This window comes from Psammomys obesus, unplaced genomic scaffold (genome assembly GCF_907164565.1).
Source record: "Psammomys obesus unplaced genomic scaffold, mPsaObe1.curated_primary_1811, whole genome shotgun sequence".
Classification (NCBI taxonomy): domain Eukaryota; kingdom Metazoa; phylum Chordata; class Mammalia; order Rodentia; family Muridae; genus Psammomys; species Psammomys obesus.
This window is the reverse complement of record NW_026591086.1, coordinates 14,517,478-14,536,482: the sequence shown is the minus strand read 5'-3', so window position 1 is coordinate 14,536,482 and position 19,005 is coordinate 14,517,478. Positions and strand designations below refer to the sequence as shown.

At 43.5% G+C, this 19,005-nt stretch overlaps 1 protein-coding gene across 6 annotated transcripts in view; it reads right to left on the bottom strand.

Moving 5' to 3' along the window:
• Positions 1–19,005, bottom strand: part of Enox1 (ecto-NOX disulfide-thiol exchanger 1) — a 557,275-nt gene that overhangs the window by 100,304 nt on the left and 437,966 nt on the right. For all 6 annotated transcript variants that reach the window (XM_055609746.1, XM_055609749.1, XM_055609750.1 and 3 more), the window contains 2 exons: positions 14,301–14,407; positions 10,114–10,231 (listed from right to left, as the gene is read on the bottom strand). In XM_055609746.1, the coding sequence (XP_055465721.1) occupies positions 10,114–10,231; positions 14,301–14,407 (225 nt within the window). The remainder of the gene's footprint in view (positions 1–10,113; positions 10,232–14,300; positions 14,408–19,005) is intronic.

The following is a 19,005-nucleotide window of genomic DNA, read 5'->3' as shown; positions in this document are numbered from 1 at the left end:
AGTGCTTTCAAGATCTCCTCCAGAGTCAGCCTTCCCTGAGTGTGAAAACTGAAGTGAGATTGATATCCGCCATGTATGTTCTCCCTCAGACTTTTATTTTTAAGATATATTTAGAGGCATATCTCATAAAGAAAAGCCCTGGGGAACAGGGAAACAGAGAGAGAGGCACTTCAATAAGCCCTGAAATTAGATGTTGAGTCAATACACGGATGGTCTTTTGGGCTCTCCCAGCCCCTGGGGGTGCAGAGAAAGTGGGGAATACGATGGAAAGTCAAAGGGCTGATATTGCAGTTTAGATCAATCATTTAGTGTGTGCTCATGTTCAGAGAGAAGTAGCCTTATTTTCCCCTTTATCACTTTGGAGAGTTAGGTAACAGAGAACACTGGCTGGGACTGTGTGTGGTTCGTCCATTTCCGAGCGTTTCCTCAAATGATTTCTTCTTTCTGTCAATACCCAAAGAGCAGACTCTCTCAGGAAATACAGATCATCCAGAAAAAGAGTTTGTGTCAACTTCCTGAATATTTATTTTTGTTGGAATGGACCTGAAAACGGTTTACTGGGTGCACTGCCTAAATTGCAGCAGAGCGCTGGGAAGCAGGAAATAGAGAAAGGGGCGAGAAGGTTACATGTCTGCCGCATTTACCTTTGCCTGGATTTGGATTTGAAGGTGACAAATAGCTTTAGCCCCTTTTTGTCTTTCACTGACATGGGGTTTCGCATCCACAGAAAGCATTCAGATCCTTGCTTAATTTTACTTGGTTCCTGACTCTTATAATATGCTCTGATTAAAAGTCCTGGAGAGGGAACCTGGAGACTGTTTTCTGAGACAGTATGGCCTGGGAGAAGTTAGTTTATTGTGGGAAGTTAAATGTGGAAATTCTCCAACTTAAATGAGGGGAAGGCAACTCATACTAGTGGTTGCTAATTTTTATCTGACAAACTGATTGGAAATGGCTGAATGGTAACACCTCAAGAACATTAGGCTTACTATACATTCTCCCAGCAATTTTTCGATTATTATTAACATAGGACCAGTAACATGTGTGTATAAAACTTTGGGACAGCACACCTGATTGTTGATTCTGCTTCATGCCAGCTCCCAAAACCCAAGAGGGATGATTTTAGTTAGCTTCAGTGTTTCAATGCTTCCTCAAAGGTTTCTAGGAGAGGTGGGACATTCTCCCCCTCTTCATCAGAGTCTTCTGGATTGGGTGCCTAACCAGCTAACACTGTGGAGAGCACTCAGCTAACCTTCTAGGCTCGTTTAGCTGTCGGCACCAGGCTGACTTAGTATTCCAGGAAGCATTTCTACGACGATTCATGTCTGTGTGACCAGCAGTAAAGCAGAGGTGTTAGCAGAGAGGGAAGCTTGGACTTCAAGATTGTTGAAATGAGTGACTGTCCTATCATCTTTAATCATGCTCACTCTCCAATACCAGCTACATTATTCACATCCAGGATTTTTTTTAAGTGAACTCAATCTTTTTTTCACCAGCTGTAACTTTTTTATGTACCCTCGTCCCCTAGCCAACCCTGAGCCAGATGTCTAGCTAACATCTATTGATCCGGACTTTTGAAGTTAGGGTTCTATTATGAAGATAACACATGCCCCTCTTGTAGACATTGTGGAAGAACACAAAGAAGAAATTACAAAAATCGTTTATAATTTAAAAAAAAAATAGAATTAAATCTTTTTACAGGTTCACTACATATTTTTACCCATTTCCTTATAGCGCTCATATAAACTGTGAATATAACACATATAGAAGCAAATATTTGGAACTGTTTACATATGCCATTTTATAAGTGCTTTTATCACTTAGGAACTACACTGAGATCTTCTATTGTGCCATTTAAAATCTCTAAATCGTCATTCTTTTTCCAATCTGATTTGACTTATCATTAACCAATAGTCTATAGTAGAGTGTATATAAGAGTACAGGAATTCAGTTTTTAACATTTAAACTAAGTCTGGGAAATGAAAATGTACACAACTGCTTGAAGCTACGATGACTCAACATATCCCAAGTGGAAATCCAGGGCTTCGGATCTCAGAAACTGTGAAATCAGACCTTGCAATGTCCTGCCTGCCACACTGTAGTCAACACTCTGTCTTGTAACTGCTGCCCAGATACGTTTCTTTCTCTTTCTCTGCTAATAGCTGGAGTTGAAATAAAAAGGGTTCTTCCTTAAAATGCTTCTCAGGAGTTTTGACATGTTATGTCCCGAAACTGGGATGAGCGGTTACTGGACATGTCTGTTCCAAGGATGAAAACTATTCAGTGGAGTACAGGGGAAGCGCCTCAAAGCCATGGAAAAGCTGACTGTATATTAACAAGTTGCAGGGCGCTTTAACATCAGTTCCCGCGGCCTCTAAGTGTAAGATAAACATACAATGGCAAGAGTAATTTTTGAAAATAAGGAAGAAAACGATCACTTCTTTCAGGTTTGTTTTGCATTAGTATGTGTCTACCTGGTTAAGATGAGGTCTGCTCAGGGTCTAATAACTTGATGCCACCAACTGTGCTTAGACGAACAATGAAATAGAAAAGGGTGAGGACTTCATGGTGCTCTGAACTGCGTAACTGCGTATGTTTTAATGTGGTCTGGTATTGATCCTTTTGGCCAATGTCCAACTTTGACAGCCTTGAAGCCACACTTTATGATTTTAGACAGAGCGACAGAAGAAAAAAAAAATCAATGTGTATAAACTTTTCATTAGTAACTGGCCTGCACACCTATGGCTTCTCAGCCACATTCCCATCTAATGGGTCTGAAACACGGTCTTGGGAGGGTAGTTCTAGTAATTAGGCCTTAAAAACCTCCAAGCGTTCACTATGATTGCTTGCTCCCAATGATTCATGAGAAAAAGCACATGAGCCAACAGCAAATACGTACTTGCTCTGTATTTTTACATATAAGAGGGCTTTCAAAAAGCCTGTTCTATAAGCAGCCCTACCTAAAACCCAAGCAATGGAAAATTAACTCTATTGAGCTTTATAACATACATCAAAATAGACAGTTATGTTAGAGAGAAGGGTAAAAAAAAAAAACCCAAATATTTTCCATAACACATAACAGCTACATTTTTTTCCTTTATTCTCCATCCTTTGCCACTTGCCTTCCTTAAAAGACTATATTTTGTTTTTATGAAAAATAGATATTTTTGTTTAAGTGCTGTTAGATGCTTTTCAAGGCCAGGGCAGTGAGCTAACCTGTTGAACGTATCTTCTGTGAGCACATACTAAAAGCACAGGGGAGGTGAGCCCCTGACAGCACACAGCAGTGTTAAGAACCAGTCGCCTTTTCACAATTGGGCATTCCTACTTCTTGCTTACAGAGCAAGGGGTGATCAGTAATTAATGCAAGGGAATCTATTCCCAGATTTAGCAAAGCGACAGAAATCTACAAGCTCACCCATAGTCTGCCATCTACCCCCTTTCAGAATTATTCTGATAGTTTTTTTTTTTTTTATTTTCCAGAAGTCGTGAAGACTATACTTAAACTTCAACAACAGTGTGTTAATTTTGCTCAGACTTGAGCTGAAAACATATTTTAACATCCTGTCAGAATGAGATACCAGGAGTGTCGGTAAAATGACACTCCAGTAAATGTAAATTTAGACTGCTGTTACAAGCCCCTGCCTGGCTCCGGGAGGTGTTAGGTTGCTATAGTATTTTCCATAGCAACTTTGCATCTTATTACATAAATATTCCCCCAGTGTCCTCAGAGCCTGCTGAAGAAACGGGTGAAGTCTCTCGTATGTGACAGTCCTCCACTGAGCCTTACTTAGCACAGTGAAGTGCCCCCAAAACCACAGTAAGCCATAATGAAGGTGACGGGCGTTCTGGGATGCTGAAAAGCATGGGGGGGGGTTACTGTGCGCTGTATGCAAGGGGTTAGGCTGAGACCCTGTTGTATGACTCCTACACAGTCAAGTCCTCCTTGACTCTCCCTTTCAGACGGTGATTTAATTTTCCTCATTCCCTTCTTTTGCCTGGCAGCTACCCAGCAGCCCAAGTGTTCCTCAAGCTCCAAAGGTCTCACTGCATTTGGCAGGAAGCCAGAGCCTCACAGAGTCCCAGTGCGCTTTCTAAGTGCACCTGAGAGGACTAGGCTGAAGGACACATGGGGACCCATGGGGGAGGCCGCCTTGACCCAGGCAGAACACAGGTGCGCTTGCTAGAACCTAACAAGGGCTGCACTAAGTTTTACAGAAGGGCAGCAAGGCTGGGGAGTCCTGGGGGATGACTGGGTCTTGACACAATCAATGAAAGCACACAGCAGTTTTACTGAAAGTACTAGATTATGGAAAGTTTGCTCATTATGAGAGAGTCAGTGCCAACTGTGGCATTGCTAGGTGCCATGGGACAGTAAGGACATAAATTTACAGTAAGATCAAGACTTTATGACCCAGATACACAGGGTTCATTTGGGCAGCGGGAAGACTTCCATTAGAAAGGGCTCCTCAGCTACAGGGCCCAGGAAATAACATCTGTCTCCAAGTAGTTAAAAGGTAACTCAATTTTCAAGATGAGGCTTTTTTTTTTTTTTAAGACGCCTGTCCATTATGGCAGGGGATTGTAACTGTGTATAAGATCAGGGAACTGAAAAATCAAGCTAAAACATATTTGAGGTCCACTGGGAAGATTTTCATGGTTTATGAGAACCAAACAAAACTGCTGCCTTGTTGGAAACCAGGTTACCAGGAGACACCGAGCTGAGGCCAAGAAGCAAGGACCTGTCTTTGATTCCAGGGTCCCTCCTAAACAGACGCCTCTGCACTTTCAAGAGATGTCCCAGGCTGTCGGGATATGAGAAAACAGCCTGTCCTTGTCCTTCTAGGCTTCTGCTCAATGATGCCCCTGCCTTGGGGAGCACGGTCCTGGCATGGCTACCAGCTGAGCCCTCCCAGTTTCCACGGTGGACAGCTCTTGTTCTTCTGAGCACTCAAGCATCTGTAGTCAGCTGCCCTGGAGCACAGTCCAGGCCTCCCTCTCAAAAGGGAGCCTCGGGCGAACTGCCTGTGACAATGCCATCTTTAGTCAGTGGCAAGACTCTGCTTTCGCATTTAATAACCCTCTTGTACATGGCCGGTGTGGGGCCAGCACTGAGTCTCCTCTTAGGCTTAGGACTCAATTAGGGACTTCCTTTGGAGCACCACCATTGGGCTTTCAAAAGGAAGCCACGAGGGGGACTGCAGTCTCAGAAAACCAAAGAAACTCAAAGAAATCAAGGGGACAGATGAAACCAACCTTAATGACTGTATTTCTAAACCCGAGGCATCCTGCTGTGGGTAAAACTACTCAGATCAAATACTGCTCTTCCAATTAAAAATGGAGTCACTAATTTGACTTGGCTGCTGGAAATCACTGTTCAACTTCTCAGCGAAATTAAAAACAACAAAAAAATCAAAACGGCATTGTAAATTTCTATGAAAAGTTGGTAACCCAGAGAAGTTCATTGTTCAAGAAGTATTTGTGGATAAGGAGAGGCTCGGTGTGTAAACATGTTTACTGTACAAGCCTGAAAACCTGATTTGGGGTCCCTAAAACCCACATTAAGAGGAAAGGGCTACGGGGCAAAGAGTTAGAGGTAGCCATTCCCATCAGTAATACAAGGGCTCCTAAGACAAGATGGGAGGTGAAGGTAGGAAGCTGAGGGTACAGCTAGTCCGGAATATGCAGCATAGTAAATAAAACACATTTACACTGTGGATGCTTGGATACACACACACACACACACACACACACACACACACACACGTTTATATAACGAATCCAGAATTTAGGTGAAGTTCATTTAGAATCCGAAAGCGTTTGTTATGAACTGTAGTGCGCTTAACTTCTTGGCTTTGGGACATACCTGTTTTTTGGCCTGGTACTTCAATTAACATCACAAGCCTTATTTCTACAAAAGGCATCCACCACATTCCCTGGAGGGCAGGGGCATCAGATCTAACTATCTCCACTATCTCCCAGTGCTTTCAACATGCCATTGAGGTGCTCTGCAAATGCTGTCAGTAATGAGAGGGATGCCTATTTGGCCAACGACTCTGAGTTCCGCACAGAGTTCCAAACATTTCAGCAAAGGGAAGCGTCTTCATTGAATATGCATCTTAACTCGTGCCTTTTTAAATCAGATCGGAGCAAGTGCTTTCAGCGTTAGCTTCCTCAAGAAAGAACGACATCAAAAACACTATGGTCAGATGAAGGGGGAGATTCGAGGGAAGAATGTCCGTGGAGGTCAGCACACTTCCACTGACTGGAGAAAGGCTCAGGTGCCGGATTGGTGGGTATGATAAACAGAATGAGTACTCCCCAGTACTTATTTCGTACTTGGCATTATTCATAACATCAAAAGCATCATTGGCTCCTTTACGTCTAGCGATTCTAAAACTTATCTGGGTTCTACCATGACAGGCCTTCCAGGCCCAGCTTCCCTCCTTTCCTCTTTGTACGCTGCTGTTCCACCTCCACTGTCCACAGGAGGGAAGAAGTTGGGGGGACAGAGCTAGGGAAGGTAGCAGGGGCAGGAGGAGGACTGGATGTGGGCTTAAAGGGCTGGCTTGACTCCAGCAGGAGGCAAACAGAGCAGCAACACATTTACATTTCTACCTAAAGCTGTCTTCAGAGGCTCCTTGGGAGGATGCTGAGCATCCTGAATGGATACTTTGATAAACCTGTCATGGTTTTCAGTTCATTAGCAGAATCATTTCCATTTTCGCAACTCTCTTAGTTTTGCTCTGAGGAATGCCTTTTCCCTCTTAAGACCAACCAGTAAGAAATGTGAATGGTCTGCCAACACACTTCCTATACAACTATATTGTAGTTAAAGCAGAACCAAGGATCTCCAGCCAAAGAAACTCTGTTAGTCATTTTATACAGGAAAAAAAAAAGTAAAAACAGAATGAAATATTACTTATAACCAGAAAAGCAGAGGTATATTGAAATATTTTGATCATTAAAAATTAAAACCTGAGGTATCGTACAAGTCCTTACATACATAATCAACCGTCTTGTCTCTAGACATAAAGTCAGTTCGCTCCATCTCACTGGAAAACGCCCCTGCCTGCAGCTGTCTTTAGGAGGGAGGTGGCACGCAGAGCTGGCAATGGGAGCCCCAGCCTCACCACCTGAGGAGTGCGGCCTTGCCTTGTCCTCTGATCACAGGCAGAAGGTTCCCTAAATGGTGTTGTTTTTTTGTTTTTTTTCTTTTTTATGGGACGTCCAACATTGTCGGGGCCAGCTATTTCTTTAGAATATTTGAGGCAGACAGGGAAAAGGTTTCAGTTGAAAGGAGCTGGGCAAGGGATAGATCCTGCAAAGGAGAGAAAACTCTCATTTTGATGTCTGTCTTTGGCAGTTCCCATCAGTTCACCAGAGCACTACATTTTGGAGAAACAGCTCCCACGTCTGGGTGACAGGCAGCCACACATTTGTACCTAAAAGTGAGTGATGGGAAAAGGTGTTTCCTTTAGGCTATGGGGTCTCTGTACCTCCTCCTTTGCTTCAAGCCATTATTAGCATAGTTTAGTCCAAAGACCAGATGGGAATTCTTGCCCATCAGGCACTGTCCCTGAATACTCAGGGCTGGGGGAAAACAACGGCCTGCTTATTGGCAGGAATTCCAGGGCCCAGCAGAATAAAAATGGTCAGCTGCTTCTCTTCCCTTTAATCAGTCCTATGCTCTCGGCCAAAACCACATGCCACGTCCTGTGGCCCAGCTCGTTTGAAGAAACACAAAAAGGACTTTGAACTGCTGGGGCCTGGCATCTGAACTCTAGTCCTTTCATCTCTTCCCTCCGTACCTGGCAGACAACATGCACCGGCATTTGCTCATTAATTCTGCTGACCAAGTAACACGCCTGGGGAAAGTCTTTAGAGTGTAAGCTACACCTCACGTTCTCGGTGAGTTCATGCTCGCGTCTGGTGAGTGAACCTAGAGAGGTCTGGGAAACTGCTCGCCAGCAGCCCTCCCGGGAGAACTGCTGTTCCCTGAGGAGGGTCCCTGCCTCCTCCTTGGACATAGCTCCAGCTAAGTTAGGGTATCAGCCCTGGGGATCTACGGTGGCTGCTGTGGCTTGCCAGATCTCCTCAATGAGCCTCCTGTTTACGCATCCTTATGCTGGTTTACCCTAAACTAACTGAGAAGTTACACACATTTCTCCCTAAGCAAACGGGCAGATTGTTTAAAAAGAAATGCTGTATGTACAAAACGAAAGGCCTGGCTTCAGTTCAGAATTTCAGACTGACTCAGTTCTTCTACACCTAACATGAGGATATAAAGACTCCAACTTTCACCTTCAAAAGTGATAAAAAAATATTTTAAAAAAGACACAGTTTATGTCAAGATCACATGGAGTTTCAGAAAAATCACACGAACACCCCTTCTTTTCACCTATGAAGTCTTACAGAACACGCCTGTGAGGACAGAACCGTAGAGCGGGAACAGTCCTGAGAAATGTAGTCTCCATCTCCTGAGAGATGTGACTGCTGGGCTAGCTTTCAGACAATGGATGTGGCGTGAGGAAGGCCTAGAGGTACAGCGTTTGCTTGCACTGTGCCTTCAGCTTCTAGAACGTCAAGGATGGGATTTAGAGGGAAAGCTCTCCAGTGTCAGAGAGTGTCCAGTGGGCTCTCATTTCCCTGTCCTGCAAGCTCCTGTCTCAGTGGGTCCTGATGTTGTCAGGAAAGAGACTGATGTCTGTCAATGTAGCTTTCTGTGCCACTTAACATTCTACAGAGACACATTTATTGTCCATTTTCTCTTCTGACATCCACCTGATTTTGTCTGTGGTCAATGCTCCATGTTCCCCAGGCTTAGGGACTGCTATTAAAAATCACTATTACCCAGAATTCCTGACAGTCCTTACCCTGTCCCTTGCCAAGGAAAACAACAGACAAGCACTGCGTCATGTAGTGCTGGTGAGTGGTCACACTTTGTGTTTAACTGCGCATATTATAAATAACTGACCTCTCCTATGTAGGCTGTCTATTGTCATTTCATCTCGGGGAACTTTCAGAGGCAAAGGCTGTGTGTGTGTGTGTGTGTGTGTGTGTGTGTGTGTGTCTGTGTGGGGGTGGGTGGGGGGGCTTTCCTGTTACCTCTACACTTTCACCAACAAATCATCCAAGATCCTCTGGTCAGTCACCTGCAATCTGTTGGTTAAAAACCAGAGATAGGGGAGCTGGAAAGATGGCTCAGAGGTTAAGAGCACTGCTTGCTCTTCCAGAGGTCCTGAGTTCAATTCCCAGCAACCACATGGTGGCTCACAACCATCTATAATGAAATCTGATGCCCTCTTCTGGCGTTAAGGTATACATGCAGTCAGAACACTGTAAGAAAACAAATAAATCTTTAAAAAACAAATAAACAAACAGAGACAGGCGTGTGCTTTATTCCCTTATATACATAAAATGATACTCTGATTTTCTTTTCTGGTAGTGGTAGTGACCTTGGGTCTTCCTGGGTCCATGAGACAGTATCCCTTCCCTCACACAAGCTATCTTTCCTTGGTGCCTCCAGTCAGACTGAACCTGTAAACCCTGACACAGACCGTCCATGTGAACCTAGGAGACATAGGTAAGAAGGAACACACGAGGCAGGCTTTCTTTAAACTTCACTCTTAGCTCAAGGGGTACCAAGTATGGCTCCCATCTTGATGAAAGTTTAGGTGAGCTATACTGGAGAAAAATGTTTAATTTTCCAGCATGCTGGCTTGGAGGTTAGGAAGCTGCTTTAGGGATTAAACAATTCCTAAGCAAGAAGTCCATGGACTGAAACCAAATTTCATCTGTAATTCAGCATCAGCTATGGCTGCCACACTCTGGAATAGGAGTTTTATGGGAACAGGCAAATATCCCTGAAAAAAAAAAAAGTGTAATGGCCCCAGATCTACATATGGAGAGACAACTGGGACAATTTAAATCACTGTGTTCCAAGGAGGAGTTTAACGTTCTATTAATAAAATGTAGTCACTCAAAAGATGAAAGTTTAGTGTAACTCAAATAAAAGTGAGTTATGTGGCCATTTCCCCTGCACTTATTCCCCATGTAAGATTCGGCGCTCATTATGATCCCTCCCGGGGACCCGGCAGTTACTGGTATTACCTGATTCATCGACTCTCATTTTTTTAGTTGGGCTGTCACAGTTCTCATCATCAGACATTTCCATCTCCTCCTCACGACGGATGCCCATGAGCTGCTCACTCTGAGCGTTGCGGAGCTCCTGAAAGCACAGGGTACGAGAACATCAGAAACGCGGCCATTTATCATCGGACCATCTCCCCGTGGTCTCTGGCAGATTACGACTCACGCAGCAGCATTTAGAGCCTAACACTTCCGCCCTAAATCATCTCCCAACACCTAGAATAATGTTGTGAGGGGAATGGGTCGGAAGAAAGACCGAAGGCTTCGGTGTCAGACTTGGGAGAAACCCCTGCTCACCAATGTCATCACTGTAAATGCTCTTTGGTAAGGTAGTTAATCTCACTGCAGCCTCAGTTTCCTGATTTACAAACAGGGGATAAGAATGTCTGCTCCAGCAGGGCTGCTGAGAAGTTATGGAGAAATAGCTATTACGGAGCTGGCACACCGAAGTGACATCAGCTGCTGGCAATGAAGTGAGTGATGGGGTTTAGCGTTGGTACCATTGTGGTTTTAAGGACACAACTACATACCCATTCGCTCAGCTTGCTTACCGGAGTGTTTGGGTGCTAATGGTTTGGAGGAGGAAATGAGTTAACAAATGCAGAAGGCTTGAGTGGTATGTACGTGTATACGTGTGACATGCACATGTGTACACGTGTGAGTATGCATGTGTGCATGCTCGTGAGTGTGTGTGTGTGTGTGTGTGTGTCCAGCAACAGAAGTTTGTATCTTCCTCTATTGTTCTTCACCTTACATTTCTGATCCAGGGTCTCTCACTGAACTTGGCGTTCACTGGTTCAATTATACTGGGTGGCAAAAGCCCTAAAAACCTTTTTTTTTTTTTCACTCTGGATCACAAGTGAGTTCCAATGTAGTTATTTATATGGGCACTAGGGTTCCGAACTTATGTCCTCATGTTTGCTTACAGACTGAGCTATCTGTCAGGCTCTGCATGTAAAAGACTCTTGGTCTCATGGTAGATATTATGTTCAGTTGACATGTATGTCCCTGTATATGATTTATCTAAACATTCATACCATTCATATATTCATGAAATAAAATTCAAAAGATGCTGAATCAAATAAACACAGAAAGGACTTCTCTTTTACATCAATGGGATGTAGTTCTGTGGTAGTGATGGTCTTCATATTACCTTTATGACCACAGATCTGAGGACCTGCCATATCCAGTGACCAGGGCAGGGGCTACAATCAAGTCAGAACATTTCATCGAGCTCCTGTCTATTTATCCATAAAGGTGAATAATATTAGGACAAGGGAATTTGGCTGCAATAGCTTATCAGAAATACATTGTAAAGGGAACAGAATCAGACATAAAATCCTTACTAATGTTTCTAAAAGCAGAACATTGTAATTGTTTACATTAATTAGGTATATCGTTATTTTATACCCAGCTGTGTTACGAAATTGTGAAGCCTTATACATCCTGTTCTCTAGCATTCTCAGAGACTGAGAACAGAGAAAGGAGCCATTGTTCAGTTTTCTTCTTTTAAAGTCCTCTAATTAAAAGCCAAAATATTTACTATGCTAATTTTGCTTTATAATAAATCTACGAGTAACAATGAAAATACATGATTCCACCAATTTATTAGGGGGATGGTTACTGTGGACCTATACTTGCTGCTCTCGCTGAGGAAGTCTTTCCTCAGCTCACAGATTTGACCTGAAGCAGGATGGGAAAGAAGTCCTCATTGTTCCCTGTCACCTAAGGGACACCTCTGTACCAAGGGAATTATCTTTGTGGAGGACAGGGAAACAGGAGGGCAGACAAGACATAGGACAGCCCTGAAAGGCCACCTCAGGACAATAAACAACACCTCCCTTGGTGACCATGCCATCTAGAAGAAAGAGGGCTGAGTCTGTCTTAAAATAAGGCTACCAGGTCTTGGAGGTAGATATCACATGTGATTAGTGGGAAATTTTCTGGGTATTGGACGGCTAAATTTTCTACTGATAAAGAGCCCAATTTGAAAAAAAAAAAAACAAGAAAAAATCAGGTGGAAATAATAAGTCTGAAAGGGCAGTTGCTTAGTTCTGCAATTAACAACAAACTGTCATCTGACAGTTGTTTTGTGGGGAAGGTGGCAGAATGGGACAATACTGGAAGGATGGGAAGCTAGGGTGTTTCCACAGGGTAGCGGTGGTTCAACAGAATCACTAGCACTCTAATAAATCTGTAAAGGTGTTGCAGGTAATTAACAGATGCTGTACATGGGAACGCGGAAAAAAAAAATCAAGCCAATTACCAAGCCTATATGCAACTGAGAAATCATCCACAGTGTTAAATTACTAACTGGTATTTAATCAATTAAGCGACACGTAGGAGGGGGAAAAAGGCAATTTATAATTCTGTTTTCTAAAAGGTAAGGTATAAGAGGCAGGAGGGACTTCTGAGAATGACGCTCCACTCCTCCATTCTATCCCCCAGGACCAAGGAAGCAAGCAGGATTTCTCAGTCCCAGGCAGGGAGCCTGGCATGTCCTGCTTTAAATAGTATCAGAAGTGGGATAGGGGAAGATGGGAAGTAGAGTGGGCCCAGGCAGGAAATAAGGCTGAGACCAATGTCTGCTTTCTGCTAACACTCGAGGAGAGTGGCCTTTCTGTGCTGCTCCTGTGATTGTAGCATCCTGTCACTTGCTGGGCATCTGTTAAAATTTCTTTTAGTTACCTTTGATTTTATATGAATTTTTAAAAATCTAAAGCTTTGCCATTCTCAAATATGAATCGTTGAATCATGGTTTGCGGACTTCAGTTTGGGTCTTCTTAACCCTCACTGGCTTTGTTGTACTGTAAACGGAGGCCTCTTTTTATCACCCCCTCTTGAAAATCAACTTCGGGTCTTATTTCAGAGAGAACTTCAGCTACATATCCTTTCTTTGTTTGGGAGCACTTAAGGAATTAAAGAGAAAGCCTACCTCCTCCTCACAGTCCTCGAGAGCTGTAGCAGTCACCAGACACCTTCCTAGGCACTAGTGAACACAACTGAAAAAGGCCCTCACCGACAACTGTACTAGTGTTTTCAGCATCCCATTACCTTGAAGTTACTCAGCATTAGCCATAATAAGAGTGACAATAAAGAATCTATTTAGTATTCATGTGGATATTACATGTAGTGCCATTGGTATTCAACAGCAATTTAGCATTAGTTAATGGGCACTTAAAATGCTACCCAGATGATTGATATCATAGTACGCTGTGGTTCCTCAAACTCTTCATAAAACACTTATTTTACAAGTGTGAGCCAAAAACATTCCATAAATAAACCTTACCTTCTATAACTTTGTGATTTTTTTTTTTTGAAAGAGGGGAGTGTCTTTTAGAGAACTTTACTGTTAACATGCTAGAAATGAAGAGGCATCCAAATGAAAAACATTTTCTTGTTTTTTTTTTTTTTAAAAAAAAAAAAGAAAAAGAAAAGGAGCAAAAGCAAAGGAATTCGGTATACTTACTTTTCCGTGACAGCTTCAAAGCGTACACTACAGGTGGAGTCAAAAATAACAGCTGGATGACCGATGACTAATGATAACAGCTTGGTTTGTCTAGGTGGCAAGGAAAGCCAAATTGTGGCCTCTTTCCTTGGCGGTATATACTCACACGTCACGCATGCACTGATGCTGTGAACTCAGCTAGCCTGGACATTTCCCCCCATCGTGAGATTTGCTCCGGGGAGAGATGTAACAGAACCTCCTGGCTAGGCCAGAGGACTAGGCATGGCTAATGACAGGAAGACATGGAGAGGATGGCAGACTTGCCACTTCAAGCCAAAAGAGCCAACTGTTCTCACCACATAGATCGCTGAGGAAAGACTCTGTGCTCAGGGATTAGTGTTCTAAATTGGCTTTTTTTTTTTTCCAGTCTAATTTTAGAGAAAGCATTTGTTTCTGAGCCATCTCTTCTCTACAGGTGGGGAAGAGTCTTCTTTGTTTTAAGTGTGAAGCCAGCTGCTTTTCTGGACAAGGAATGAAGCGGAGCTGGAGGTGGACGGGACAATGAGACGGGACGATGGCAGGCAGGAGGATGGCGGGAGGACTGCCCACAGTAACAAGACCGTTAACGGCTACAGCCACACTATTCTCTGCCAATCCAGCTGTGTGATGGTGGGGAGAAAGTAACAGTAAAATCACCAACCTCAGAATGCTTTCGCCAAATGTCTATGTTCTTGCGCTGAGCTTTCGAGAAATGGTCCCAAGCTTTTTGTCTGGTAGAAGCGTTGAAAACGGCCACAATCTGCTCAACTTTGGTGAACAAGGAAGTCAAACAAGACAAGTAATTTATGTTGTGATCACTATAGGGAAGCAAAGCAAAGACACTAGGAGTCTATGGATGATGTCACAGTAGAAACAACATCATCAATATCCATCCAATCTGTGCCTTTTTTTGTACTTACATTTTTAGCAAGGTTGGGGATGTCTCCCTTCAAGTCTGTCTCCATAACGTTAGGTTAAAACAAATTCTATAGATGACTGGGGAAAGGATCATGGGCATTGATCTTCAGGCATCCTATAGCTGCTGTTAAATCTGATATGGCAGATTACAAACCTAGATTCTATAGCTATATAGACCCTGGCACTGTCATACAAATAAAGGTATGTAAAGTCCTACCTCACTAGGGGCTTCAAAGTAAAATGAAGGTGGAGTGTCTGCAGCCCAAGAACCAAATATGCATTGATTTTCTTTTGCTGCCATCTCAGGGGCTAAGTACAACCCACTGAAGACACTACTCTGTCTAAGGTCCAAATTGGGGACCTTATGTTATTGCTTCCTCAGCCTCAGGGACCATTTTCCCTCCCTGTTCTTTTCTTCTCTAAGGACTGAAGCCAGTCTTACTGACCATCAGCTGGTAACAGGAGCCACCTCTTCCTTGTGGAGACAGACCAAAGTTCACCAGAGCAACAGCTTTAGCCTGTGGGTCTGACTTTTAGTGCCACACAAGGCTCCCCATTCTTTAGTGAGTTCATCCCCTATCTTCTGGTGTTCCACAGACACTCTCACAAGCATCCCCTCCTGGCTCTCACACCACTGAGGTTTTAATTCTATACCTTGATTTCACTGATCAGTTCTGTTACCTCCAGGCACAGTGCTGTTTGGATGGTAAATGATGAGGGATTGTGAAAATCTTAAGAGAAAGGGGTGAGATCTTAGTGGATGGTAGGTATGGGGCCACCTAACTATAGACCTGGTCTTGCTTGAACAGCTGTTGATCTGATAAGCACAGGATTAAGAAGGCTAGTGATCTGAATCAGTCACATGGTTCAACCTGACCTTCAAAATATTGAGCTCAGTTCTTAGGGATGCTAACACTGTATCCCATAATTCTTTCCTAAGTGAAAGATCTTCCGGATCTCCTAATGTTCAAAAAAAAAAATAGTCACGACTGCAAAGCCCCCAAAGGAGAGTGACACTCAATGGCACAGCTTTAAAAATTAGCACACAAAACACACAAGTACACATGTGCTAGGCCAATGGCTCTCCACCTTTGGGTTGAGATCCCTTTTGGGTGTCTACTACCCTTTCACAGGGTCACCTGAGGCCATCTGAGATGTTAACGTTATGATTCATAACAGCATCAACATTACAGTTATAAAGTAGCAGCGAAAATAATGTTGTGGTTGAGGGTCACCACAACGTGTGAGACTGTATTAAAAACTTGTAGCATTAGGAAGGTTGAGAACCTCTGTGCTAGAGGGAAGGAAAGCATGTTTCATTCCTCACAACGCTGTGGACATATCCTACTATGCCAATAAATACTCCCTGGCCTTGGTCTTCAGTTACTTTCCCATGAAACGTTTGTGTTTGTTCTTTCTCCGCGAAGAACTTCGGTTGTAAACTACCTTCTCTAGGAAACTCCATCCTCATGTTACACTCTGAATCTGTTTTGCTCAATTTTAAGAAGAGCATTCTCCACAGGCGTGGGTTACATTCTCTCTGTGCTTCTGTGGAGTCCCTTCTCTGTCTCACCTGAGGAATCGGCTTTCAGATTAGTTACCTTGAGCCACCATACCTGCTGACCTTCACCTGATCTTCACCCTCAGTGTGTAGCAGGGTGTGGCCACTCTGGCTTTCTGCTTGCTTTGTCTACCTGCAAGGCTAGAATCAGGGTGATTTTGGCTGCCCCTTGCAGGGTCAGCTGGGAGAAGCCACCAGTCAGCTCAGATAATGCCAATTGGCAGGTGTGGTGACCATGAGGCTCCATGGCTTAAATAGCAAAGCTCTTTGACTGACATCATTTAAAAGAAGAAAAGCTGCAGTGTCCATAGTGAGTACTTGGGTGGTGATAATCAAGATGCTGCTGTTTGCTAGGAAAGATTCTTAATGAAGATGATAGAATAAAGAGTCAATGGTGTATATTCACAAATGGAGAAGAGGATGAAGAAAGAGAAAATACTAACAATCATGAAGGAGTGCAGAGGAGAAAACAGAAACCAGAACCTGGTTCACTATGGTTCAGGTTAAAGGCAAAAACATTCACTCAAGTATCTACTGAAAGGTACGTACCTCAGTTAAACTTGATTACTTTATTTGAGGCCATAAAGTAAATCTATTCACTCATTCATTCATTCACCAAATACTTGGGGATCTGATCAAACACCAGGCCACTGATTATTAGATACTGGATTTTATTCTTGGTTTTGATGACATTTAAGTCTTGGAGATGACAAAGAAACGAAAACAGATAACTATTCTGTACAGGAGAGGTATGCTGAACCACTTTGAGGAAAACAGTACAAAGCAGTGAAGTTGGATTGTGGAACCAGGGATCCTGTCAGGAAGAAGGTGACATTTTGCCAGACCTTAATGACTCACCACTTGTTCAGCAGAGAAATCTGCATGGCTCTCTGTAAGGCTGGCGCTGTGAAAGGACTTTACATGGAAGTAGCTGGAAGGGAGTGGGGCGAAGACCAGGAGAGGAGAGATGTGGAAGGACCCTGTTAATGAAAGCTATGGAGTTGCAGCTATAGATCAGGGGACACAGGCCAGTGCGGGTGATATAGACATACAGAAGGAGGCCTGAATCAGAGTAGAAGCTGTTACCGGAAGGTGGAGTGAGCAGTCATCTGGTAGGAAGCAGTGAGGGGGTGACTTGCTGAGAGGATGTGGGGAGGAGGCCAGGATGACTCAAGCTTCAGAAGAGCATCGGAGGTGCAAAGAAGCACAGATGGAGGTCTGAGCAGGGAGACAGGGAACTGGCTCTGACACATGCCGAGCTCGAGGATTTGCTGCAGGCGGACCAAATGGAGCTGAACTATAAATCGAGGTTCAGAAAAATGTCCGGATTCTAAGATACGCCTCAAATTCTCTGGGCATTGTCTCAATCTCCTACAGAGTTCTTTTCAAGAAGATAACTAATTAAAAGGAAAACTACATGGGACTTAATTATATTCTTTTCTTATGAGATTTTTACACTTCCTACCTCGTCTGTCTTCTCTCTCTCTTGCATGCATGCAAACACGCAGAAAAATGGTGCAACTCAACACAGTTCTAGACATTTGTCTTGCACATGGAAGTGTCCAGGCTCATGAAAGAGAGCTTGGGTGAGTGTGAACCAATCAATAGGGGAAAGGCACAATGGGGACAATGTCCCAGTGAATGTGGTTACCAAGGTAGCCTGGCTTTGAAACCACAAACCGGGATAGTGTTAGTTTTGATGTCACAGGTGGACCAGATGCTGTCCATTGTCTCTGTGAAAGGCTCAAGAAGCCTGTGATAAACCTTAACTGCTTCCCTGGTGCTGTTCACACTGCTCATTCTACTCACTGCGAAGGCACATGCAATTGCCACACAACTTCACTTCTCAGAGGAAGTCATACAGAGAGGGCATGAAGGCTGGTACTTCCTCCAAACAGCAGCTCTCAGACAGCTGGGCTGTAGGTAGAACACACTCAGTCCAGCTTTGCCACCCTGGCAGTCCAGAAGGCAAGAAGGCTGCCAGGGTTCTGTGTCAGATGAGAAGTTTAAGTCCTGCACCATGAGTGCTACTTTTTATTTTCTTAATTTAAGGAAGCAAAAAGCGTTGCCCTGATAGTTTGGAACTATTATCTACACAACCCTACTTGTGATTATCCCTTAGGCTATATGTGTGCACAGGCACAGACACCTGCAGACATACAAAATGCACACAGACATATGCAGACTTCAATGTCAAAAAAAACACTTCTTGGGCATGAGAGACTTGGCCCCAAGATCACTGGTTGCTCTTCCAGAGGATGGGGTTTTATTTCTATCACCCAAATGGTGGCTCACAACTGTCTCTGTAACTCTAGTCCCAGGGGATGTGACACTCTCTTCTGGCTGCATGGGTGGTGTGTAGACATACATGCAGGTAAGACACACACACACACATACACAGTGGGAGTTTTGCCTCATATTGTCTTTGAGAGGGGCGTGACCTTTGCCAGCTTCAGGTACTTTAATTCTGGGGACTCTGAGAGGGTATAAATGCCAGAGCTTAGAGAGGGATGGGGATGCTTGAAGGAAAATGGCTGCTGCTCCCAGTTGTTGTTGTTGCAGCTTGGTGAGAAGAAGCTGGAGCTATCCTGCCTATAAAAACTGGACTTGCCGCCAAGAAACCCAATGACCCTAATCATCAGCAAGTAGTCTAAAGAGAACTATGGCCCCTCTCTCCCCACTAACCTTTTTTCTCTCCTACCTGGTATTGGGGTGTTGTAAGAGACTGGGAAGGTAGAGGCATAAAGAACCCCAACAAAATAGATAAAATTGCACACCCACATATATATATGTATATATATGTACATATGTATGTATATATGTATATATATGTACATATATATGTATATATGTACATATACATATATGTATATGTATATATGTACAT